Source organism: Pongo abelii, chromosome 17 (assembly GCF_028885655.2).
Source record: "Pongo abelii isolate AG06213 chromosome 17, NHGRI_mPonAbe1-v2.0_pri, whole genome shotgun sequence".
Classification (NCBI taxonomy): Eukaryota; Metazoa; Chordata; class Mammalia; order Primates; family Hominidae; genus Pongo; species Pongo abelii.
The window spans coordinates 92,027,072-92,053,843 of NC_072002.2; the positions used below are offsets into that span (position 1 = coordinate 92,027,072).

Genomic DNA, 26,772 nt, shown 5'->3' on the forward strand with positions numbered 1-26,772 from the left:
GGCCTCCCAGAGTGTTGGGATTACAGGCGTTAGCCACTGCGCTCGGCCCACCTTTCTTTTTTATGTGAATTATTCTTGCAAAGAATATTGTATTTGAGAAAATATGTTTTCTGTCTTTACAGATTTACTTGCATATATGGAGAATTCCTTATATTTAGTGATAAGAGAGAAGGAAACAGAAGGGTTTCTTTTTCCCTAAGAAAATTATGTTGGTACAGACACAGTTAAATAAATTTTAGTTAAAAGTGTTCTGGTGAATTTCATTAATGTGGCCAAAATCTTTCTGATTTCATGTGGATTCTTTATATGAGTTATCTGTATAGTCACTGTAGATGCTACCTTAATTTCAGATGAATAAATCTAATCAAAAATTTTAAAAATAAGATGATTCTAAGTTTTAGTTACTTGCATTCAACCAAATTCCCAAAAATATTAAATGGAAAATTCCAGAAATAATTCATAAGCTGTAAATTGCTTACCATTTCACCTTCCACTGTCCTGCTCTTGTCCCATGCACTCACGCTGCTGCATTTGCCACTCAGTAGCTGGCTTGGTTTTCAGATGGAACCACTCGGGTCTTGGCACTATTTCCTGCTGAAAACAGAGGGACAGGTGTACTTACTATATTTCCATCAATTTGTGATTTTTTTCTATTAGAAATAGTTTTAAACTTGATTCAAAATTGAGTAATAATACGAGACAGATCCACTTATATTTTATCATGAATTGATATATACTATTTATTTGTCTTAACTATTAACAAATTTCCTTTTATAGCATATGAATTTACTGTTTCTTAATTATTTGCGTTTTTTTTTTTTATTGGTGATATCCAGTAGGCCCAATAAATACTTATTCCAGCGTCATTCCTTCTCTTCTCGTTCCTTGCGTTAAGCATGAGGTCATTCGATCCCATCTGCTTTTGTTCTCATTGAGAGGGAGCCAGCTGTGTCCTGGTGCCATTGGACCTACAGAATCAATCACCTCAATGGGCGCTCTTTTTCAGAGACTGTGAATTGTGTTTTCCCCGACTGTTAGGGGTTTCAGCGAAATTAACTCCTAGCCCTCGATAATGTCAGTGATCCTGGGAATTCCAAGCTTTCCCATAACTGATCATGCGTGCAGCTTTCCATAGGGACCGCAGCGGGTCCTGGACCCGACACTGGGCGGGGTGTCCAGGCCAAGTGGGACGTGTCCTCTCCCTTCGCAGGCTCCATCCGCGAGGAGAACGGCGTGCGCTGGCATGTGTGTCCCTACTGCGCCAAGGAGTTCCGCAAGCCCAGCGACCTGGTGCGCCACATCCGCATCCACACCCACGAGAAGCCCTTCAAGTGCCCGCAGTGCTTCCGCGCCTTCGCGGTGAAGAGCACGCTGACAGCCCACATCAAGACGCACACCGGCATCAAGGCATTCAAGTGCCAGTACTGCATGAAGAGCTTCTCCACCTCGGGCAGCCTCAAGGTGCACATTCGCCTGCACACAGGTACGGCCTCAGGGCTGGGCCCACACGGGCACTGGCCACAGGGGCCACACACATTACTGCACGCATGTACCAACACAGGTATGGCACACAGTAGGTGCACAGGTACTGCACACAAGTACTGCCCACAGGGACTGCACGAAGTATCACACACAGTACTGTGCATAGGTGTGGCCCGCAATGCGGCACCCGCACCGGTACTGCCCAGAGGGACTGCACACAGGTACCAAACACAGATACCGCACACAGTACCCAGCACAGCACTGTGCACAGGTACTGCACACAAGTACTGCCCACAGGAACTGCACACAGTACTGCACACAGGTACTGCACACAGTACCCAACATGGCACTGTGCACAGGTACTGCACACAAGTACTGCCCACAGGGACTGCACACAGTACCGCACATAGTACTGAACACAGTACTGCTCACAGGTATGGCCCACAGTGCTGCACCCACACAGGCATTGCCCACAACTACAAAACACATAGTATTGCACATAGTACCCAGCACAGCACTTTGCACAGGTACTGCTCACAAGTACTGCCCTCAGGGACTGCACACAGTATCGCACACAGGTATGGCCCACAGTGCTGTACCCACACTGGTACTGCCCACAGAAACTGCACACAAGTATCAAAGGCAGGTACCAGACACAGTACCACACACAAGTATGGCCCACAGTGCTGCAGCCACGTGGGCACTGGCCACAGGGACCACACACAGTACCAAACACAGGTACTGCACATAGGTACTAAACGCAGTATCAAGCACAGTACCAAACACAGTACTAAATACAGGTACCGCACACAGTTACCAAACACAGTACCACACACAAGTACGGCTTACAGTGCTGCACCCACACAGGCATTGCCCACAGGGACCACACACGGTACCAAACACAGGTACTGCACACAGGTACCAAATTCAGTATCAAACACAGTACTAAATACAGGTACTGCACACAGGTACCAAACACAGTACCACACACAGGTACAGTCTGCCATGCTGCACACACACAGGCATTGCCCACAGAGACTGCACACAGTATCAAAGACAGGTACTGCACACAGGTACCAAACTCAGTACCAAACACAGTACCAAACACAGTAGTGCACACAAGTACCAAACACAATAGTAAATACAGGTACCGCACACAGGTACCACAGTACCACACACAAGTACAGCCTTCAGTGCTGTACCCACACAGGCACCGCCCACAGGGACCACACACAGTGCCAAACACAGGTACTGCACACAGGTATCAAGCACAGTACCAAACACAGTACTGCACACAAGTACCGCACACAGTACCAAACAGCACTGCACACAGGCGTCATGCACAGTGCCAAACACAGTACTGCACACAGTACACAAACAGAGTACTGCACACAGGCGTCATGCACAGTGCCAAACACAGTACACAAACAGAGTACTGCACATAGGTACAGCCTGCAGAGCTGCACTCACACAGGCACTGCCCACAGGGACCACACACAGTACCAAACACAGGTACCAAACACAGTACAGCACACAGGTACTGCACACAGGTATGGCCTGCAGTGCTGCACACAGGTACTGGCCACAGGGACCACACAGTACTGTGCATACGTACTGCACACAGCTACTGCACATAGTACCAAGCACAGTACTGCATACAGTACCCAACACAGTACTAAACACAGTACACACAAGTACTGCCCACAGGGACTGTATACAGTATCACATGCAGTACTGCACACAGTACCACATACACAGTACTGCGCTTAGGCTCCAAACACAGTACTGCACACAGGTACCAAACAGTACTGCCCACAGTTACTGCAAACAATACCCAACATGGTGCTGCAGACAGGTACTGCCCACAGGGACTGCACACAGTACTACACACAGTACTGCACTTAGGTTCCAAACACAGTACCAAACATAGTACTGCACACAGGTACCAAACAGTACTGCCCACTGGTACCGCATACAGTACCAAACACAGTACTGCACACAGGTACCACATACAGTACCAAACAGTACTGCACACAGGCATCGTGCACGGTACCAAACCCAGTACCACATACAGGCACCTCACACGGTAACAAACAGTACTGCACACAAATAGTACATAGAGTACCAAACACAGTACTGCACACAGGTACTGCATACAGTACTAAACACAGTACTACACACAAGTACTGCCCACAGGGACTGCATACAGTACCACACATAGTACTGCACATAGTACCACACACACAGTATTGCACTTAGGTACCAAACACAGTGCTGCACACAGGTACCAGTGCTGCCCACAGGTACTGCACACAGGTACCACACACAGTACCAAACAGTACTGCACACAGGCATCATGCACAGTACCAAACACAGTACTGTATACGGGCACTGCCCACAGTACCAAACACAGTACTGCACACAAGTAGTGCATATAGTACCAAACACAGTACTAAACACAGTACCACACGTGGTACCAAACAGTGCACACACAGGAACTGCCAATAGGTACTGCACACAGTACTGCACACAGGTGCTGAGAAGGGATTGAGTCACAGCACTTGGGGGAGCAATAATTGACTACTTGGAGGGTGTGTTTCTGTTTTTTTATCAGCACTTGTTGAGTCTCTTCTATAGGCTGGGCATGAAGTATCTACAGGTAAAGAAAACAGATGCAACCGTGGTCTCCATGGAGCTAAGGATATGCTGGGGGAGGCATTGAAAACAAGTAACACTTACAAATGAACGTAGAATTGCAGAGGGTGAAAAGAGACTTCTGTCCGGATCAGATTTGGATTTAGACTGAGTGAGCCTTTCTGAGGACACAACATGTAATCTGCATTTGATCTGGGAAGACCTGAAGGCTTTAGCTGGGCCAGGAGGAGGACCGGGGACCTGTTTGTACTGAGGCGTGAAATCTTTCATTATGGAGCTCCATTTTTTTAATGACATATTTATTGAAATGTAATTTACATATAATATTTACCATTTTAATGTGTACAATTCTGAATTGTGCACTCTACACCACTGTCTGATTTTGGAACATTTTTATCACCCCGCAAAGAAACCCTGTACTCATTGGCAATATCTCCCAAATTCCCTCAGGGATCCTCCTCTGGGCTGACAATGTGGATGAGTATTTGACAAAGCTGAAGTTACTCAATTTTGTTGTACGTGTTTCTTTGGAATTTACATTTTCATTTGCTAATAAAATTGTAAAACAAGGAAATATTCTTTAGAAGTGGGGTACAGTAGTAAGAGGATCATTAAGAAGATATTAGTACTATTATCATCATTTACAATCAGTGACAACTACTATTTACTGTTTATTTGCAAAATGTGAGACATTGCTAAGTGCTGTTTAAACGTTAGCTTACTTAATCTCAGCAGCAGCCCTGGAGGCAGGTGTCTTTAAGCCACTTTACAGGTGATGACTTAAGAGAGAGAGCATCCTTACATACTGTAAAGTTCTTAAGAACTACGATCTGTATTTTAGGATGTAAGACTTTGTCCTAAAAATACTAAATGTTCTTTTTTTACTTAAAATACTCTTATAACATGCCTTAATATCTATAATATGCACTGTATACAAACAAGGGAAAATAATTTACAGTATCCATTAAATTATAAGCATGGCCTAAAATTGAAGATTCAAATCAGTATTGGAAATACTAACATTTTATGTTGGCATTTGCTGTTGAGATGTAATTTCTGGAAATAATTCTAAAATGTGATTTCATTTTTATTAGGAGTTAGACCTTTTGCTTGTCCTCACTGTGACAAAAAATTTCGAACCTCAGGCCATAGGAAGACTCACATTGCTTCCCACTTTAAACATACGGAATTAAGGAAAATGAGGCACCAGCGTAAACCTGCAAAGGTTCGTGTTGGCAAGACGAATGTTCCAGTCCCTGATATTCCTTTGCAGGAACCAATCCTCATAACTGACTTAGGTAAGATGGATTGTAGGGCGTCTTTACAATTTATCGAGTACTATTTTCTTTGGCATTTTGTGAATTGTGTACGCACATTATGGTCTGTGTAGTTAAATGGTTTTTAGGCATAGTATTAATGAAGTCTGTGTTAAGCCTTGTTTTGCTTTATGGACTAGTATGTTTTACAGTCAAGATTAAAATCTAAGTTGTATCCAAACTACTGCTCAAATTTTTTCTTGGATTAGAGACAAATAATGTGTAAGTGAAAACAGTAGTGTATAAGTCCTCATTGAAGAAACATTGCTACCTCAGTGGAACCATCAAAAGTGACAAGTGGTTTTCATGTGAAACACACAGCGCACGTTGTTGTTTTCATCTTTAGGTTCTTTGTGCTGTGTTAGAGATTATTTGGGCTACTTTAATCTTTGGATTAAAAAGGAAAAGAAAAATCTGCTTGCTTTTCTTTTTAGGTTCAGTGTTATTATAACCAACCCAAACTATGATTTTGTTAACGATCTAGAAAGAAAACACTGCTTGTTAGAATCTTTAGAAAAATTACATTTGTCAGTACTAGAACAAAATTTAAGAAACCTCATTGTCTTAGTTTGTTTGAGCTCCTGAATCAAAAATACCACTAACTGTGTAGCTTATAAATACTAGAAGTTTACTTCTCACAGTTCTAGAGGCTGGGATGTCCAAGATCATGGTGCTGGCAGATTGAGTGTCTAGTGAGGTCTCTCTTCCTCATAGATGGTGCCTTCTGGCTATGTCCTCCCAAAGGTCCTACCTCTTACTACATGAATTTTGGAGGACCACAAACATTTAGACCACAGCACTTATTAATGTGTGAATTTACATTTTTATGCAGTTTCTGTATTTCACTACTTTCCTAGGAAAGATAATTCAATCTATAAGCAAAATTAATATTAAACAAAATATAATTCCTTTATTCCAAAGCATAACCTCTATTTACAATAATTGTAAATTATTGTATAGAGAGATTTTAGATTGTTATAAATTGGGGGCCACCAATAAGATGATCAACAGCCATAAACTTGTGTGAATCTAAGAGTTTAACATCAAAATATTTAAACTAAAAAAATTCAAAGAAAGGAAATACTCAAATTCTCAAGTGCAGTGAAAGATCCTCAGTTAGACAGGTCAACTTAAACACCGAAAACTGAAGATTTGAGCACACAAATAAAAAGAGTTACTTAATAGCTTTATAGAATCTTTTGCCTTAAGTTACATACTTTTAAATAAGCATGAAACGGAAGTTGATCACATTCTAGGATACAGAAAAATTTCAGTAAATTCTCAGAAGTTGATTTTGTATAGGATACAATCTCTGATTACAGTTCACTGAAAAACTTATAAAATAGCCATCCAAAATTTCGTTACATGAAAAGAAGCACTCAAAACAGATACTGCCTACTACACATGTGAGTATTATGTAAACAGATTGGATGGACCAAAGCCGTCCTAGGAAAAATTAAGACTTTTGAGTATTCTTAGAAAATAAGACAGATTGAAAATAAGTAAAATATTTAACTAAAAAACTAGGAAAATTAAAAGAAAATAGCAGAAAGGAATTAATACAGCAGTTCCCAACCTTTTTGTTATCAGGGATTGGTTTTGCAGAAGACAGATTTTCCCACAGATTGGGGGTCGGGTGGGAGGAATGGTTTCAGGGTAAAACTGTTCCACTCAGATCATCAGACATTAGATTCTCGGAAGGGGTGCGCAGCCTAGATCCCTCACATGCACAGTGCACAATAGGATTCGCACTCCTGTGAGAATCTAACACGCCGCGGATCTGACAGGAGGCGGAGCTCAGATGGTAAAGCTTACTCATCTGCTATTCTCCTCCTGCTGCATGGCCCAGTTCCTAACAGGCAGCCTGGGGCTTGGGGACCCCTGAATTAATACATATAATGGAATTGGAGATAGAAGACAAAACTGTAGTGAACTGAAGTTTTACAAAACTTATAAAAATGAACAGAAAATATAGATGACTTGTCACTAATAAAGAAACATGAGAAAACATAGTATTAGGAATGAGAAAGAAGTTGTAAGCACAGATACAAATGAGGTAACAATTGTTTGCAAATACTGTACAACTATTTCCTAATATATTTGAAAATGTCGATGAAATGAATCTTTTCTAAAATAATATGCTTGGTAGAATTGACTGTAGAAGAAATAGAAAACTCCAAAATACACAACAAATTGACAAGATAGTAAAAGATCATCTTCTCCAAAACACCAGTCTGGCTGGGCGCAGTGGCTCATGCCTGTGACCCTAGCACTTTGGAAGGCCGAGGTGGGTGATCACTCGAGGTCAGGAGTTTGAGACCAGCCTGGCCAACATGGCAAAACCCCATCTCTACTACAAATACATAAATTAGCCGGGCGTGGTGGCAGGCACCAATAATCCCAGCTACTCAGGAGGCTGAGGCAGGAGAATGGCTTGAACCCAGGAGGCAGAGGTTGCAGTGAGCCAAGATTGCACCACTGGACTCCAACCTGGGGAACAACAGTGAAACTCTGTATCAAAAAAAAAAAAAAAAAAAAAAAGTCTGCTAATTTAATATATGAATTGTACTAAGCTTCCTAGGAACTATAATTATTATGGTATTTAACTGTTTTTGAGCATAGAATGGGATCAAAACCCCCATGGTAGCTTAGAATACTTTGATAACCTTGTCCAGTTTTGGTTGCTCACAAAATGAAACAACAGACCAGTTTCTTCTTTCAGGTTGCCATAAATCAAGTTATACACTCATGGGTTTCTGGACTTCAAGTTTTTGAGTCTTCAGTTGAGTTAGGTTCTTGACTCTTCAGAAATTTTTCAGGGTTAAAATGGGATATATTTTTCTTGTTGGCTTCACATATGCCTGTATCTTAGACCAGATGGGGGAAGCTGAATTCTTTGGTTTAGGCTGAGGGGAGACACATGAGGGAAATGATCGCTAGAGGGAGCTTCACACTGTAAATTGTAAAATATTGTAACTATGTCTTATGCTTAATTTTGTTATTTATATTTGTGTTCATCTCTTCTCTCAGACTCTGGGCTCCTTAGAGGCTATAGAGAAGACTTGGCTGTCATAATCTTTGGGGGACAGAGTTTGATAAAAACATGGTAAGGAGTTAGCATAGAATAGTGTTATGAGAGTAAGTGAAAGTAGAATGCTCATTGAGGAAGCTAGCGGTAGTCCAGGAGAGTCCTTGACCAAGAGCAATGTGGAAGAGGAAACCTGCGTCCAGTGTTCTGCCATCACTGTTTTTGAGAACCAGGCATGGCATTCAGTCAGCATGTCACAGCATGTGTAGGGAAGGTGGTAGGCGTGGACTGGATGCCTGCATTTTTCTTTCTTTTTTCTTTCCTTTCTTGAGACAGAGCCTCACTCTGTCACCCAGGCTGGAGTGCAATGGTACGATCTCGGCTCACTGCAGCCTCTGCCTCCCGGGTTCAAGCGATTCTCCTGTCTCAGCTTCCTGAGTAGCTAGGACTACAGGCATGTGCCACCATGCCTGGTAATTTTTGTATTTTTTGTATTTTTTTTGTTTTTTTTTAAGTAGAGACGGGGTTTCTCCATGTTGGCCAGGCTGGTCTCAAACTCCTTACCTCAGGTGATCCACCCACCTTGGCCTCCCAAAGTGCTAGGATTACAGGCCTGAGCCACTGCGCCCAGCCTGCATTTTTCTCTTTTGAGCAGGACGAGTTCTTAGGAAAAAGTGAGGCTGTGCTGTCAAGCACAGCGTGGTGTCAGAGCTGCCCGGAGAGAGGTCTTTGACACAGCTCTTGATCGTCCAGAAGGCTTGTGAGATGAGAAAAGGCTTGATAGTCTTAGGGGTTGTGCTGTGTGGATTATATCACAAGGGAGGGTTCTGAATACTTTTTGAAAAATAAGTAAGGTTCTGATGCAAGCTTCAGGAAGCATAGGTGAATTTCCTTAAATCTAATAATGAGCTAGGTGAAATTGGTTGGGCTGTCAAATTCCCTCCAGCTTTGTAATTGTTTCACTGTTATTTGAGATTGGTGGCAGTGGAAAAAGAAGAGAAGATGCAAGTTTAAGAGACATTGGAGTGGTGTTGATCATCAGGACTGGCAAATGCCGAGTACAGGACAGGGAAGGGAACTCTCTTCCCTAAGGTCCCAGCCTTAGGGACCAGGAGAAGACTGTTCCAGGCATGCAACTAGGAAAGCTGGGAGAAGTGGGCTTTAGGGGAAGAAATTGAAACGGAATCTGTATTTTTATGGAAAGTCAGGAAAAACAGAGTGTGTTCAGAGGTGCATCATGCTAATCATTGCATAGCAGTTAAGGTACAACTGAGGGAGGAGAGAGGACCGGGAATGGAGAGCTGTGGGCAGAGGACAGAATCTTGGCCAATGCCTCTTTGTCTTGGCAGGAGGAGCAGCCCAAGGCTGATTAGAGGACTGACTGCGTGCGTCATTCTCTTAACGTTCCAAATGACTCTTAAGGAATTCAAAAGTTTACCCCTAAGCTTGTCCTGAATTCCTGAAATAATGCAGTAGCTTGATCAAGTCATATTTGTTAGATGGTCAACCTGAAGGAATTCTTTATTTAGTAAATGTATATAAAACGTGAAATATTTAAATTAGTAATTTTGTTATTTGTAGATATCCCTTTAGTGATATCTGTGAAAATGCTAACCTTTTTAGAACAAAAGATCATGTTAGAGTCACTTTTGCTTTCAGTTTATTATAGTATCTAGTGTGCAGTATTCATACTGAATAAACAAGGTGTTAAAATCTTGCTTATCCTGAATTTTGGACATAGTTATGTAGACTCCATGTCAACAAATGCCCATACAGAAAGTAAATGTAGAAATTCATTAACAATTGGCTGTGGAATCAAGGGAAGTAATTGTGACTAGATATTTCTCATGTTGAAAAAAGGAGGAACATTAATATATAATAATTTATAATGTTTGTTAATTTATAAATTAATTTGTAATATTATATTATAAATATATTAATTTATAATGTTTCCCCATAGGTATTCTTTGAATAGCCAGTTCCTAACACAATTAAAATAACACAGTTGCAACCTTAGAATCTAACTTACCAGAATTTTCATCTTCTAGGTAAAACATATGCCTTGTGACATTTAATTGTATTGCTAGCATTGACAGTGAATTACATCTGCTTTTCTTTTGCTTTGTAGGTCTTATCCAGCCCATTCCAAAAAACCAGTTTTTCCAAAGCTATTTCAATAATAATTTTGTCAATGAAGCAGATAGACCATACAAGTGTTTTTACTGTCATCGTGCATATAAAAAATCTTGCCACCTTAAACAACACATAAGGTAAGGTAATGGATTCATAGATGGAAATTTAGTATAATTAAACTGACTTAGTGACCAGATGACGTCTAGAAGTATTTAGGATGGTAGCATTAGCTTTTGGTATTTAAGATGTCACATTTGACTCCGAAACATTTATTGGTAATTAATATTTTTATTCTTTAATGTCTTGACTAAAATATTTTATCCAGAAATTGCTACTGGAGTTTATGTATATGCTCATTAAATTTCAATGTTTGCAATTTCCAAGAAATATCAAAGAAGTTTATTTTATTAGACTTCCTTTTACATTTTTCAGATGTATTTCTCAGAGTTTAGATTAATTCTTAGTGCTAGCCACAGTGAAAAGGAAGTCGAACCTTGATCATGAGAGACAGTATGATGTCATGAAAAAAGTACAGAACTTAGAAAAAGATTGGCTTCTAGCTTCATCTCAGTCGTGTGACTTGAGGCAGTTGGCTCAAGCACTCTGAGTCTCAGGCTTCGTCACTTGTAAAATGCGGGAGCTCCGGCATTGCTGCTTAGCTTTAAAAAATGTGATGAAGTGAAGTGAAATGCGAGAGTGCATTCTAGTCACAAAGCATTATAAAAGTATAAGAAACATATTCATTAAAATGTGTATTTTTTTTTTTAAGATCCCATACAGGTGAAAAACCTTTTAAATGTTCTCAGTGTGGAAGAGGCTTTGTTTCTGCAGGCGTGCTCAAAGCACACATCAGAACACACACAGGACTGAAATCTTTCAAGTGTCTGATATGTAATGGGGCTTTCACTACTGGTGGCAGCTTACGGCGACACATGGGTATCCACAACGACCTTCGTCCCTATATGTGTCCCTATTGCCAAAAAACATTTAAGACTTCACTAAATTGCAAAAAGCACATGAAAACCCACAGGTGGGTGTAATTCTGATGGTCACTTTTTATCATCTTTATAATTTCCAGTAGATGGTGGGGAGTGTTTTTAGGAAATAATTATCTTTGATTCTTACATTATTATTTCTAGCTCATACTATATGGGCTCAAGAAATGTAAGTATTAGTGTCTAAGGATCTAATGGGAGCCATAGACTGAAGTATTAGCATTTTCATTTTTAATTTAATAATGAAGTAGTTTATATTCTGTAAGCTGTCTTTTAAAGCTGTTAGTTGGTAATTAGATGAAATGCTGGACTGTGTCTAGTATAGTCAGATAGTGAATATTTCAGAAAACAGAATCTTAAAGACCCTGTGATTTCTAGGCCTGTCATCAGCAAATCTGAATGGCAATTATTCTATGTTGTTGACTTTAAAGAATACATGTTTTAGATATTCCATAAACTTTTCATTCAGCCTAGCTTATATTTTCACATGATTGGAAGGCTAGCTCATCTCTATGTGGATGTAATCCGGAAGAGATGCATTTCTGACTAGTGCTGGGGCCTATTCGATGAGTATTTCTGTGAAGCTACAGAATTCTGTGTGGTACCGTAACACCTGGGTAGGGTGACCACAGCTTAGGAGATGTGAAAGGGAGAGTCACTAGACCTAAAGCTGCTGCCCTGGAACATTTGCTTTGAGACAGCATTTTAACCCAGATATGTCTGCCTGGATGTGGTCTACAAAGCAAAACCTTAAATATTAGAATAAGTTAACTGTGATAGTGTTTTTTGATATTATTGATCTGAATGCCTAAGCACCCTCAACAGAATTGACGTTTTTGATTTCAGCATCGTTGATTGCTTAGCTGAGAAATTTACCTACTGCTTGAGACCACCCAGGGAGTGTGGTATTGGCGGTGTTATAAGTGGACTCCTGTCAATTACATATCCACTTATATTTCACTGCATTTTGTGGAGGGAATCCTGTGCAGGGCACTGCATGTGTTTGGGAGCTGGGGAACTCGGGGGCACATGGATGTTGAGGATGCTTGTGTTTCTGCTCGCTGTAGCAGGATGACGGGTCCCCAGTTGGCCCAAGAGCTTACCATGCTAAGAAGAGTGGAGCTTGGGCGCTTGCTTGCTCAGTGGAATGTTAAATCAAATCTTTTTCAGTCAGGAAGCCAGCCTTTTCCAGTGTACTTTTTGTAGCAGTATTGGGAATATGGGTGTTCAGGCCCTTGTTTCCGGACCCAGTGACCAATGGTGTAATTGCGGGGTCACCTTTATTAAGTGGTATGTTACGTGACCATTGTTTGTCATCAGTTTCGAGGGACACATGTAGGGGTTCAATGTAGAGCTTTGAGAGGACACTAAGCAGATCAGCCTGTCGTTGCAGAGCTGCAGTGCTTTCCTTTTACAGATTGTGTGCACTTGGAATCTGCCTACAAGGAGAGTATCCAGCCAGGGTTTCATTCCTTTGTTTGAATTGTTGGAAATTCCCAAAATACCACATATACTCATGCTAAAGATAGGTAAAGAAGGTTACTATAGTAAAATTTATGGGAAAAAACAACCAACGAAACAAACAGAAAACAAGCCTCCATCAGTTAGCGTGAGACACACATGTGCTTAGGTTAGAGTGGCTTTTACAGACCCCTGCGTGCCACTGCGCTGCTGTGTGGAAGCATCACAGTGGAGGTGCAGGCGTGCATTTTCTAACTCTTCTCTATTATGCGACACGTTTTTGTTCTCCCTTCCACAGTAAAAGTAGTTATGAGTTGTCTATTTTGGATATTAGAAAACGAAGAGGGAAAATTTTGTTTGGAACTGAGAATGAAATTCTGAGTAGGCAGATTCCTAAGACACTGGAATAGAGCCTGTGATGCAGCTTGTATGGTCAGTGTGTGCAGAGGCAGAAGAGGGGACCAGGCGGCTCTTTTTTATGTGTGTGGGTGTTTTTGTTTGTTTGTTTGAGACGAAGTCTCGCTCTGTTGCCCAGGCTGGAGTGCCGTGGTGCAATTTTGGCTCACTGCAACCTCCTGCCTCAGCCTCCCAAGTAGCTGGGATTATAGGTGTGCACCCCTGCACCTGCCTAATTTTTGTATTTGTAGTAGAGATGGGGTTTCACCATGTTGGCCAGGCTGGCCTGGAACTCCTGACCTCAAGTGATCCTGCAGCCTCGGCCTCCCAAAGTGCTAGGATTACAGGTGTGAGCCGCACACCTGGCTGGCTCTTTGTCTTAGATATTCTTAGTACTAGCCAGCCTGTTAGTCAGATAATTGTGTGAGATTTTTTCTTTTTTTTTTTTTCGAGTTCTCAGTTCATTGCTGAATTCATTGTTCATCTTTTCCTTTGAAAGAGAAATCGTTGACTTTCATGAATATATGCTGGATACGCTTTGTGTACATAAATGTTGCTGAAAGCAACATTTGGATCGTTGGTCCAGTAAGGCGCCTGAGGCCCAGGCTGTGAGACAGTAGGTGATGAGGCTGGAGGCTCTCTGTCTGTGCACCACATGTGTTGTCAGATTTAGATCAGTCTATAAAGGTGTCGTCTCATTTAGTACAATTATTTTTCTGAATACTTAGACTCATTGCAGAACTTGAGTTGGGAGAGTTTTACTTTTAAACACGAGACATCTTTTTAAAGTTTTTAAACTATTAGGCATTCGGGTGTGTGTTGTCCTTCATCCTCCGTTCATGCCTTGTGTCGGTGGAAGCACTTAAAGATAAGGCAAACGAGCTCTCTTCAGAGTTACTAATGTGTTCAGTTTTTACCTGAATTGCCATCATGACTTCAAAATGAAATCATTAATAAAAAATGTTATTTAATCAATGACAACTTTTTCACTGTAGTATCCCACACAAGTAACCTTTGACAGCATCTAATCTGATGAACTGTTGTTAATTTTTCTGAAGATATGAGCTTGCCCAGCAGCTCCAGCAGCATCAGCAGGCAGCCTCGATAGACGACAGCACCGTAGACCAGCAGAGCATACAGGCCTCCACTCAGATGCAGGTGGAGATCGAGAGCGACGAGCTGCCGCAGACGGCGGAGGTGGTCGCAGCGAACCCCGAGGCCATGCTGGACCTGGAGCCTCAGCACGTGGTGGGCGCAGAAGAAGCAGGGCTGGGCCAGCAGTTGGCAGATCAGCCCCTGGAAGCAGATGAAGGTAAATGTTTCAGGATATTTAACTTTGAGTGATCCCAACAGAGTTTTGCAGCCTTTCCCACTCATTGCAGTCCTTTGGTGTCTCCCATCACTGACTTTTAAAACAATTTGTGCTGTATGTGAAAGAGATTGAATTGAGTATTTGATATCATTCCATGTCCTCTTAAATTAGATTTTTACTTTTCAATTTTATTAGATTTCTTAGGGGAAGTTCTTTTTCAAAAAAACAAAAACAAAGTGATCAGACTTCTTGTTAGGAAATATTCGAAATCTTGTTAGGAAGTAGTTGAAATTTTAGGGCTACAGCAAAATCTACCGTCCTTATTTTGATATAGGTGCTTCCAATTTTTTTCCATACAAATATGCAGGGGTGTGTGTGTATGTATGTGTCTGTGTGCGTGTGTGTGTGTGTTTGGTATGCATATAGAATCATACAAATAAGGCTGGGTGTGGTGGCTCATGCCTGTAATCCCAGCACTTTGGGAGGCTGAGGCAGGTGGATCACTTGAGGTCAGCAGTTCAAGACCAGCCTGGCCATGGTGAAACCGTATCTCTACTAAAAATACGAAACTTAGCAGGGTGTGGTGGTGCATACCTGTAATCCCAGCTACGTAGGACGCTGAGGCAGGAGAATTGCTTGAACATGCGAGGCGGAGGTTGCAGTGAGCCGAGATGGCACCATTGCACTCCAGCCTGGACAATGGAGTAAGTGAGACTCTGTCTCAAAAAAAAAAAAATATACAAATAGGATCTTGCAGTGCATACTATTTTGTGACCTTTTATCCCCAGTATATTGAGAACATCTTTCAAGTGTACACCTGTATGATCTTTAGTATTCTATAAAGTACACTCAGTGTAGATTCAAAGATGAATGTAGGTCAGTGAACTGTTGGTGACTGGTCTGCAGTGAGATTAGGCTCCTGAACCGGAATATAAAGCAGCACATTGCTTCCTTCATCAGTAAAGTTTGGCTACAACACACAATGTCAGGTCAACTGTAGACTGTGTGATTAGTGACATAGCTGGCTGCGTCTGGCACAGGCTTCTTATCTCACACAGGCATGTCAGCAAACAGTGTGCTGACCAGTTTACTGTTTTGTTTTATGGATGTCTCAAATGTATTCCGTCTTTGGGGAGGATTATACACTTACCCCATGGTGCCTGCAACGATGCACACCCAGAAAGGTTTTAAACAATTATGGAATGTAATAGCATTTTAGAATATTGTTTAATGGAACAATGTCTAAGTTTTCAGACAGACGCTAAAGGCTTTCCGGGATGATATTCTAGAAATGCAAAGGGAATGCTTTAAGCATATGTATGTATATAAATTATCTCCCTGTTTTCTTTTCAAGATAAGGTGTCTGATATTTGAAAACTCGCCGAAGTGTGCTTTTGGACAGATTTGCAGATGTGAAATAACTTCCAAATGTATGAGTCCCCCTTTTTTACATCTCATCCTTAGATGGGTTTGTGGCTCCACAGGACCCTCTGCGAGGGCACATAGACCAGTTTGAAGAGCAGACCCCTGCGCAACAGTCCTTCCAACCGGCAGGGCTACCCCAAGGTCAGTGGTGGGTTTTCAATGAAATTTGTAAGTGAGCTGTACCTCAGTTGAATTTAATTTCATGACAACCTTATGTGTTTTCTTTTAAGGCCCTTCTAAAATGTATGGTTTCAAACCAAATAACTTTTTGCATGCATTGTAGATTTTTTTTTTTTATTGATGCATACTATTTTGTGGTCTGCTTAGGTCGTCTGGAAAGTGACCTTTGCAGCCATTCTACATGTAGTTTCCAGTCAAGAAAAGGTGGCTGAGTAGAAATTGGAACTTCGTGGTGGCTGGTCCTGTAAAGCCTCCGGTGCTGTAATGTCTGCTGAGCACAGCCTCCTGCCTGTTAGCAAACAGTGTTAAAGCTTGCTAATAGCAACTAGTCCTAATTCTAATTCAGAAAATAGAAATGCCCCTTTAGACATTTTAAATTTATAAACCCTTTTTTTAGAACATTTTAATGTAACTTTAATATTTTTGTAGAACTCCTCTTTTCTAATTTATTTTAGGTTTTACAGTGACTGATACGTACCATCAGCAGCCTCAGTTTCCACCTGTCCAACAGCTACAGGATTCCAGCACACTTGAGTCTCAGGCTCTCTCCACAAGCTTCCACCAGCAGAGCTTGCTGCAGGCTCCCAGCTCTGATGGGATGAATGTAGTGAGTATGGACAGAGGGGTGCATACATGGCAGTATTTAGCAGGTGCTATTTTATTCTTCACTGTGATTATTTAAAATTTCCTTAAGGGAAATTTTAAGAGGTGTGCTCACTTCTTGTAGCATTAAGGTTAGTGCATTACCTGGGAAATCCTCAGTGTTTAGTACATAGGGCTTTCTTTTTCCTTAAAACATTTTAATTTTACTTAAAGGTTTCAGTGCCATGGTGTGGCCTTGCATTTGTGATTAAAAACCAAGAATTTACTAGAGTGTTATGTAATAACACATTGAAAGATACTATGTTGCTTTAGGCACAAAGCCTCAACATTTTTATTTGTGGACTTCTAAACATGTTAGAAGGAAAATATAATGAATGCTAGCATGAAAAAATATTTAAATGCATCATTTAAAATTTTATCTCTTTCTCCTTGTTGGAGACATTTTAATTTTGGTTTTGGTTTTAATTTTTCTGCTTTTGGATATTTCTTAATAGTGATGAGAGATGATTGACCAACTGTTATCCCTCTTTAAAATCCACTACTGGTAGCTTTGCCCAAGTGGTAGGGCTGGACCCTCCTGTGAAAATTTCAGACCATTTTTTCTCATAGCTAGAAACTACATAATTGGCAGCAGATGCTGAATTTGGGAAGTGGAGAACGTACTTCTTAGCAGCTGACTTTACTCCAGAGCTCTCTAAATAAAACTATGCAAACCCAGTTCTGTTGTTGTGGTTTATCTAAGTTGGTTTTGGAAGTCAGGTAAACAAATGCCACACAGGCCCTTGCTTATAGCAACATGCAGCTGCTGCACAGGGGTGGATGACTCCACTGTTCGCAGTCCTGTGGCTCCAGGCCTTCTGAAGGTCAGTGGAGCTTACCCTCTGCTCAGTGTGAGCATGGATCTATTATAGAGTGGTTAGAAAACAGTGACCAGATTTTTGTTTTGTCCTTGCTGTGGTAGCGTGGGTTGTAATGCCGCTGTCAGGAAGGGATGGGGTCAGTGTGACTGCTCTATGTATGCGTGGTACCGTTCTTGGGGATGGAGAGCATGTGTTTCTCACCCTCTGGTTTGTGTGACAAGAGGAGACATAATATTATACTCTCTGAAGGTGGGGTTTTATTCACTGTCAGTAAGAGTAGAGCAGATGAAAGAGGAATCTCTTATTAAGATATATAAAATAATCAGTTTTATGGTTGATTAAGCTTTGTATTAAGGTAGAGTAATAGAAAATAAATAGGTCTTCATTTAATAAAATCTGTATAAGTGATCTTTATTATTGCTCTGGCCTAAATGATTGCAATGAACTGTTTGGGGTTTCTCCCTTTAAATCTACATTTTATGAATGTTCTTATCCTTAGTTCTTAGCTGCTGAGTTGTTTTATGTTTATTCACAGATATTCAAGTAGTTTGCTTTATACTTCTCTTAAATTTTAGACAACTCGCTTGATTCAGGAGTCATCCCAAGAGGAACTGGACCTGCAGGCGCAAGGTTCCCAGTTTCTGGAGGACAACGAGGACCAGAGCAGGCGCTCTTACAGGTAGTTGTCTGCACAGACCAGCTCATGGTACTGCCGGCTCCCAGGAACGGATGCTGCTGTGTGCTTGCCCTGCTCCAAGGGCTCTGTGATTTCATTCTCTCAAAACTGTTCAAAACAGTTCCGTTGTCATCCATATTCTGTAAATAAAGGATCTGAGACAAAAGAGATTAACTTGCTAAACTTTTTACAGCAAATAAGTGAGCGGGCCAGGATTTGGATACGGCAGTCTTCAGTTTGTCTGTTTGAAGTACTCTGCTGTAGCTTCCCGTCACTATTTTAAGTCATTATTATTCCATTTTCAGAAATTACTTAAATTTATATTATGCCCTTTAGTTCAAGACTCTTCATGTGCTTTACATATTGTGTACCAGGATACAGCACAATTAGAAAGACAGCTTTTTAGATGTGTCCATCCACTGGCTCAGCAGTACATAACGAGCACCCTCTGTGCACAGTGTACAAGTAATTTTTGTATTTTTAGTAGAGACGGGGTTTCACCACATTGGCCAGGCTGGTCTCGAACTCCTGACCTCAGGTGATCCACCTGCATCGGCCACCCCAAGTGCTGGGATTACAGGCGTGAGCCACCACCAAACCAAATTTACAAGGGTGAATTTTCAAAATGTATTCAGACACTTCCAGCTTTTAGTTTAATTTGGACTTCAGAGGAAAGTTAGTTGCCTCTGTGGGCACCCAGTCTTGACTTAGGTTATAGTGTAGGGATGTCACTAATCTCTTACAGGAGATTAAAACTTGAGAATGGACAAAAGAGATACTAATGGAATAAGCTTTTAATAATATGTCAGTAAGAGTTTTAAAATTTATAATTATTTTAATCCTTAAGATAACATTAGTTTTTTCAGTAGCAACTCAAGGGGAAATAATACTGCATATTTATATATTATTCAGCATAACTCCAGTAAACTCTGTTTTGTATTTTATAAACCAAAGGAGTACATGGATTGGCATTTCCAAGTGACTAGATGCAAGAGTGATTCTGCCTCTGAGGCAGTGGAAGGATTCACAGTGTCTAATGACTTAATATTAAGAAAAGAGTGCATACATTTTCTTCCTGTTATGCTTAGAGAGAGTTTCTAATTAATCAAATATTATGTCTGCTGGGGAGTTACAGGATTTACTATTTTTTAAGTAATACATTTAAGACTATAAATACTCTAAGCAGAATTTGGTCTAACAAATGATTGTTGGCAGTATTTTATAGTTTATAATTTCTTCAGTGTTGGAGAGCACACCTAGGTTCTATAACAGTTGCGCCTAAATGTTTCATGGTTGTTGGTGAAGCTTGTTTGCTTTTCTTCCCTTTTCAGTTGCTGTATTTGTAATTGTGCTATGAATTAACGTGGTCTGAGTTCTGTATGTTTGCTTTGTAGGTGTGACTATTGCAACAAAGGCTTTAAGAAGTCCAGCCACCTGAAGCAGCATGTGCGGTCGCACACCGGGGAAAAGCCCTACAAGTGCAAGCTCTGTGGACGCGGCTTTGTTTCCTCTGGGGTCCTCAAGTCTCACGAGAAGACACACACAGGTCACTGTCTGCCTTGTACTTGGAGATTAGTCCCTTAAAGAAAAAAGCTTTATTGAGATGTAATCCATATACCATTCAATTCACCCACTTAAAGTGTACAATTCAGTGATTTTTAGTATGTTCATAGAGTTCCACAACCATCAAAACTGTAATTTTAGGACATTTTTATTACACACAAAAGAAACTCTGTACCCATTAGCAGTTACTCCCCATTTCCCCTCAATGCCCAGAACCTCAGGCACCCAGTATTTACCTCTGTCTTTATAGATTTGCCTGTCCTGGGTATCTTATAGAAATACGTGACATTTTGTGTCTGCTGCTTTCACAGCACAGTGTGCTCAAGTTTCACCTGTGCTGTATGGGTGGATCAGAACCTCATTCCTTTCCATTGTAGGATATGCCACGTCTTATTGATCCATTCATCAGGTGATGGGCATTGGGGTTATTTCCATATTTTGTTTATTATGAGTAATCCTGCTATGCACATTTGTATATAAGTTTTTGTGTGGACATGGGCTCATTGCTCTACCTAGGAGTGGAATTGTTTGGTCATATGTTAACTCTGTTAAAACATTTGTTTTCCATTGTGGCTGTGGGATTTGACAGCCCGCGGTAGCGTGGGAGGGCTCTGGTTTCCCCACATCCTTGCCAATGGCTATTATTGCTTCTCTTATGACCGGCCTTGTGGATGGTCATGAGCCTTCCGACGTGCCATTGTGGTTTTGCTTTGATTTGCATTTCTTCGATGGCTAATCATGTTAAACATCTTTCACAGACACTGAGAAATGTCTTTTCTAATCCTATGCCCATTTTAAAATTGGATTGTTTGCCTTATTGAGTTGTAAGAGGTTTTTATATTCTGGCTACTGGACCTTTATCAGATACATGGTGTACAGTTAAAAATATTTTTAACATATTCTGTTATCTGTTTAATATATTCAGTATATTCATTATAAGGTTAATATCAATGTATATTTTGTATAAGGCTTTATTTGAAAATGAAGATATACTGCTTAGAAACATATAGCCAAGCAAAATAAGGAAAAGTTTTATTGACTGGTCCATAGGTTGATGATTGAGGAGTGGTTTTAGTGGATATTGGAAAGATTGCTGGGAGTAGTTTATATGGTACTTTGAAGGACCTGCTACGGAGGCGGAGAGCAGCGATATATGACTTTTATAAGGAACGGTGGAAGAAAGACAGAAACAGGAAGAAAATAGCTAGTTACTTGGTTCCGTGTCATTGGTCCAGAGGAGAGAGGGCCTTCTATATGGGACTTTATTTGAAAGTAAAACTGTATAGAAGATTTATAGACTAGTTCTTAATGCCTAATCTACCTCATGTGCTGTGGGAGTGATGAAAAGATGGATTGGAGAAAACATTTCTGGGATAGAATCCACATGTTGCCAGTTTAAATGTAAAAGACCGAGGACAGAGAGGACTTGATTTGGAGACTGTGACTTCACAGAGCCTGCTGATTTCAGTAGAGAAGGCAGTAAGATGTCCTATGTCAACTTCCATGTTCTTAAAACAATCCCGTTTCTAAAAATTGGAAACCCACACCAAATAAACTGTAATTTTGTAATTTACTTTTTTTTTTTTAACTCTGCTAAGCCTCAGGATAATGTTGTGACTTATTAAACATATCTTTGTTTGGTTTTGACTGCTTCTGGTTTTAAGGTAATGAAATAGGATTGGTTTCAGCCATTTTTTCTCTGTTTCTGTGCTTGTAGGAGTGAAGGCGTTCAGCTGCAGTGTGTGCAATGCTTCCTTCACCACCAATGGCAGCCTCACCCGGCACATGGCCACACATATGAGCATGAAGCCTTATAAGTGTCCGTTTTGTGAGGAGGGTTTCCGAACTACAGTGCATTGTAAAAAGCACATGAAGAGACACCAGACAGTCCCCTCTGCTGTGTCAGCCACTGGGGAGGCAGATGGAGCAGGTATTTTCCATTTGTTGATTCAAGGGGTATAAATCCATTCACAAATCACCGGGAGTATTCTGACCTGGCTATGTACAGATTAAGTGCCGTAGCACCCTGAGTTTTTAATAATTTTATTTTCTGATTATGAAAGCCATACATGCTCTTGGAAGAAAAATTCAGAGGTGCAGTGAAGAAAACATCTGCTCTTACAAATCACCACGTGCTGAATTCACATTCACTCTCACAGTGTGTTCTTCCTTTCATGCTTACACGCACATGTTGCTAGAGACTTTAATGTTTCTTAACAAATATGGTATCTTGCTCTATATAGTGTTGTATGCTTAATTTTTCATCTACTGAAGTTTATTATAGGCATATTTAATTTATTGAACACAGGTCTACATCAGTTCAGATGACTCCATGGAATTCCATCATATTTTATTATATAATTTTCTGTTGATGGATTGATGGATGTGTAGCTAGTATCTGGTCTTTCACTGAAATGGTAATGGTAGCATTTACGGAGTACCGTAACCCTTGGTAAAACCTGTGCTTACCATTACATTGTCTCATGTAATAGACACAAAACACTGCATAGTTGGAGGGATTAATCTCATTTTGTACACTAGCCAGCTAAACATTAGACAAGTTAATTCACCCAAGTCCCATACCAAGTGGAAAAATCCTGAGTATTATTTTTGTGCTTATACTTTTTGTACTTATAAGACAACTTCTTTTTAGGAAGTTCCACAATGAAATTATACAGTTAAGAGTAGAGCACATTTTATATTTTGACACACTGTGCCAGCACACAGATTGCAGTTTTAAAATCTGTGTTAGTTCTGACACTCTTGGAGGTCACGGCTGGTCTGAGTGTATGTGTTGGCCTGGGCTCTTGCCTGTGCCGCAGCCATCCTGTCCTGGCACAGTTGGTGCGCAATGTTGTCAGTGAATCTTGTGTCAGTGGCTGTGTGGAGACGGGTGCTAAATGGGGACTGTCATCAGAGGTCAGACCTGCTGGTGGCCCATTATACTCTCTCAGGGTACTGCCCCTCTGTCTGCTTTGCCACCAACCATCTGACCAAAAGACCACAGTGAGACCATCCGGGGTCCCCGGTGGGTTACGGAAGTCTACCTTTCTCTGCTGTTTTGAGGAATAAGTCTGTAAAACTTGCCTAAACTCCCTCAAAGTAACAAAAACTGCGACTTAACCATTGCCAGAACCATTGTGCACCTCATTTTTTTAGTAGATAATTCTGGAATAAAAGTTTCTGACCTGTTATACTGAGATAGTTCAAACTCTTTAATCTGATGATACTTAGTAAAGCCTTTATTTCCATTTTTAAAATGCTGTCATGAGATTTCTTAAAGTATAAAAAGAAAATGACCCTTTCCTTCAAATGAGTTAAAGGCTATAGGACACCCAGGCATTATTTCTAGAACCCTGTCATTTGGAGAGTGTTAATTTATCAGCCAAATACAAATAATCTCTAAGCCTCTTTACATATTCCTTCCCGTCAATTAATAAAGCTTCTAATGCTACTGAATTCTAGCATCGATTTGGGGGTTCTGTTTGGGCTTCATCTCACTGCTACATATTTATTTAGATTCACCTTGTATGTCTTGTTTTCCTTGGATCATTGTGGGGGAAACTGCAGATGAACTCTTGTCCGTAGGAGAAAAGTCACGTGTTAAATTGCGTTGTTTTGCCCAAACCTAGAGACTTGGATAGGGGTTAAATTCTCTCACATTTATTGCGACGTTAGCCTGCTTGGCCTAACACTTGCCGTCTGTTTCATGCTGTCTGTCTGTCGTGATTAATTTTGTTGTTCTCTGTCTCCAGCCTGTGCTATACTGATTGTGTTCTCAGTTCCTTAAAGAATGTTAACAGAGTTACCTCCTTATTTCCTCATGTGTGTTGGTGGGGCCGCTATCTATAAGCTGCCCTCAAATCATTCCAAGCGTTATTGGTGTAATGTGGACTTTTAGTTTGCTGTATCTTCTTCTGGAATTTCTATGAGATGGACATTGAGTCCACTGGCTTTATCCTCCATGACTTTTTCCCTCAACCAACACCCTTGCTGTCCTTTGCTTTCCTCTCTTTCTTCTTCCCTCCCCACTCCCCTCCCATCTCTCATCTTTTTTCCCTTTTATGTGCTAATAAAAATTATCCAGTTGGTTTTTAAATTTACTTATTTGGTGAATTAATCACTGTCCACTTTGCAATTTAGTGTTTCTGTGGAGTTGTAAGTTTTTTTCAGTCAGTCGTACAATAATGACCTCCCTGCTCCCAGCCAAATTTTTTTTCCTTCTCTATTATTCTTTTTTAATCAATTGGAATGCGTCCTTATTTTTCATTTAGGAATGAATACTTATGCATATAGTTCTCTCTCAGTATCAGCTGAGGATTGGTTCCTGGACTCCTGAGGACACCAAAATCTGCAGATGCTGAAGTTCCTGATATCAAACAGCATAGTGTCTGCATGTAACCTACACGCATCCGCTTGTATACTTCACACCATCTCTAGATCACTTATAATACCTAATATAATATAAATGCTATGTAAATAGTTTGGGGTTCTTTTGAGAGACAGTCTCTGTCACTCAGGCACGAGTACAATGGCACAATCATAATTCACTGTAGCCTTGAACTCCTGGGTTCAAGCCGTCCTCCCACCTCAGGCTCCTGAGTAGCTGGGGCTACAGGCTCATCACCATGCCTGGCTGATTAAAAAAATTTTTTTTTGTAGAGACGGGGTCTTGCTCTGTTGCCTAGGCAGTCTTGAACTTCAGTGCCAAGCCCCACCTTGGCCTCCCAATATGCTGGGACTACAGGAGCGTGCCCCCATGCCTGGTTAATTTTTAAATTTTTGGTAAAGATGGAGTCTTGCTGTGTGGCCCAGGCTGGTCTCACACTCCTGGCCCGAAGCAATCTTTCCATCTCAGCTTCCCAAAGCAGTGGGATTACAGGTGTGAGCCACTACATCTGGTTGTAAATAGCCAGTATAGTGTATCGTTTATTGAATAATAACAAGAGAAAAAATATCTGTATTTTCTAACTGCAGTTGGTTGAATCTATGGATGTGGAAGGCACAGATACAGAGGGCCAACCGTATATATTTTTAAAGTTTTATTTTCTTCTTTGTAGTAATTGTTTTTAGTTGGGGGCTGTTTGCTAATTTATTAATTTGTCTCCCATTTTTGGGCTTCTGGTTTTTAAAAATCTGATGGTAATTCATTTTTTGCCCTTATTAATAAATGAATATCTATATTTATGAATACTGGTAGCTTGTGTGGACACTGTCAGCCTCAAAGCTTACTCCTGAATTTTCAGGGAGGGGTAGAAGCAGGTCTTTAATCTGAGCATCTTCCTCATGTTGGTTATCACTCTCCTAAAGGATGCCCTTCACTTGGCTTTTTTTTGGTTACATAATATTTGTACATATTTATGACGCACATGTGATATTTTGTTTCATGTATAGAATGTGGAATGATCAAATCAGAGTACTTGGGGTATTCATCACCTTAAGTATTTAGCAGTTTCTAGGTATGGGAACATTTCAAGTTCTCTCCTGTAGCTACTTTGAAGTATACATTGTTGTTAACTGTATCACCCTACTCTGCTATCAAACATTAGAACTTATTCCTTCTATCTAAGCAGATGTTTTCACCCCTTCACCAGCCTCTGTTCATCCCCCATCCCCCACTTTCCAGTACACTTGGCTGTTTTCTTTCCATGACCTAAGTTTCTCAATGGAGGTGGGAAAATATAGCAACTCTCTACCATCATAAAAATAGCTTGGTTGAGTTATTTTCATTACATACATACCTATTTAGTTTTAATTGTTTTGCTAAAAACCTAATTTTTCTTCATTAGGATTTTGATCCCTTTTCCTTGATTTTGTTTAGACATTTGTATGGAGGAAGAAGAAGAACATTCTGACAGAAATGCACCACGGAAGTCTCGTCCTGAGGTCATCACTTTCACAGAGGAGGAGACAGCCCAGTTAGCCAAGATCCGGCCGCAGGAGAGCGCCACGGTGTCGGAGAAGGTCCTGGTGCAGTCCGCGGCAGAAAAGGACCGCATCAGCGAGCTGAGGGACAAGCAGGCGGAGCTGCAGGATGAGCCCAAGCACGCCAACTGCTGCACATACTGCCCCAAGAGCTTCAAGAAGCCCAGCGACCTGGTGAGGTGAGGGCATGGCTACGCCGCGAGGGTTCCGCTCTGAAGACTGGAGGTGCAGGCAGCTGCTCCTTCGGTGACTTTCACTGCAGCAGGGCCATTAGTTTCTGAACCTGGTGTCACCTGAGTGATGGCGGCTTACTTACTTGAATGTATGGTTTTAAGCTTGAATTAGTTCCCTGTAGTAAACTCATTCAGAATATTAATTAGACAGTCTGTTTTCGTCTGTGCGTGGTGGCTCACACCTGTAATCCCAGCAATTTGGGAGGCCGAGGCGGGAGGATCACCTGAGGTTGGGAGTTTGAGACCAGCCTGACCAACATGGAGAAACCTGGTCTCTACTAAAAAGTACAAAATTAGGTGGGCGTAGTGATGGGTGCCTGTAATCCCAGCTACTCGGGAGCCTAAGACAGAAGAATTGCTTGAACCTGAGAGGTGGAGGTTGTGGTGAGCTGAGATCATGCCATTGCACTCCAGCCTGGGCAACAAGAATGAAACTCCATCTCAAAAAAAAAAAAAAAAAAAAAAGTCTGTTTTCTCTGTAGATTGCTTATGCTTATTTCTGTATGGTTGTCATAGTAGTAAACAATGA

The 26,772-nt window shown here is 40.9% G+C and overlaps 1 protein-coding gene across 9 annotated transcripts in view; it reads left to right on the top strand.

Annotated features, from left to right (window-relative positions):
* The window catches only part of ZNF236 (zinc finger protein 236), a 150,706-nt gene that overhangs the window by 72,455 nt on the left and 51,479 nt on the right, over positions 1-26,772 (top strand). For all 9 annotated transcript variants that reach the window (XM_024236089.3, XM_063716964.1, XM_054538108.2 and 6 more), the window contains 11 exons: positions 1,211-1,483; positions 5,232-5,435; positions 10,610-10,751; positions 11,384-11,644; positions 14,525-14,778; positions 16,243-16,344; positions 16,839-16,990; positions 18,422-18,525; positions 19,917-20,068; positions 21,803-22,015; positions 25,907-26,189. In XM_024236089.3, coding sequence (XP_024091857.2) covers positions 1,211-1,483; positions 5,232-5,435; positions 10,610-10,751; positions 11,384-11,644; positions 14,525-14,778; positions 16,243-16,344; positions 16,839-16,990; positions 18,422-18,525; positions 19,917-20,068; positions 21,803-22,015; positions 25,907-26,189 — 2,140 coding nt within the window. The remainder of the gene's footprint in view (positions 1-1,210; positions 1,484-5,231; positions 5,436-10,609; positions 10,752-11,383; positions 11,645-14,524; positions 14,779-16,242; positions 16,345-16,838; positions 16,991-18,421; positions 18,526-19,916; positions 20,069-21,802; positions 22,016-25,906; positions 26,190-26,772) is intronic.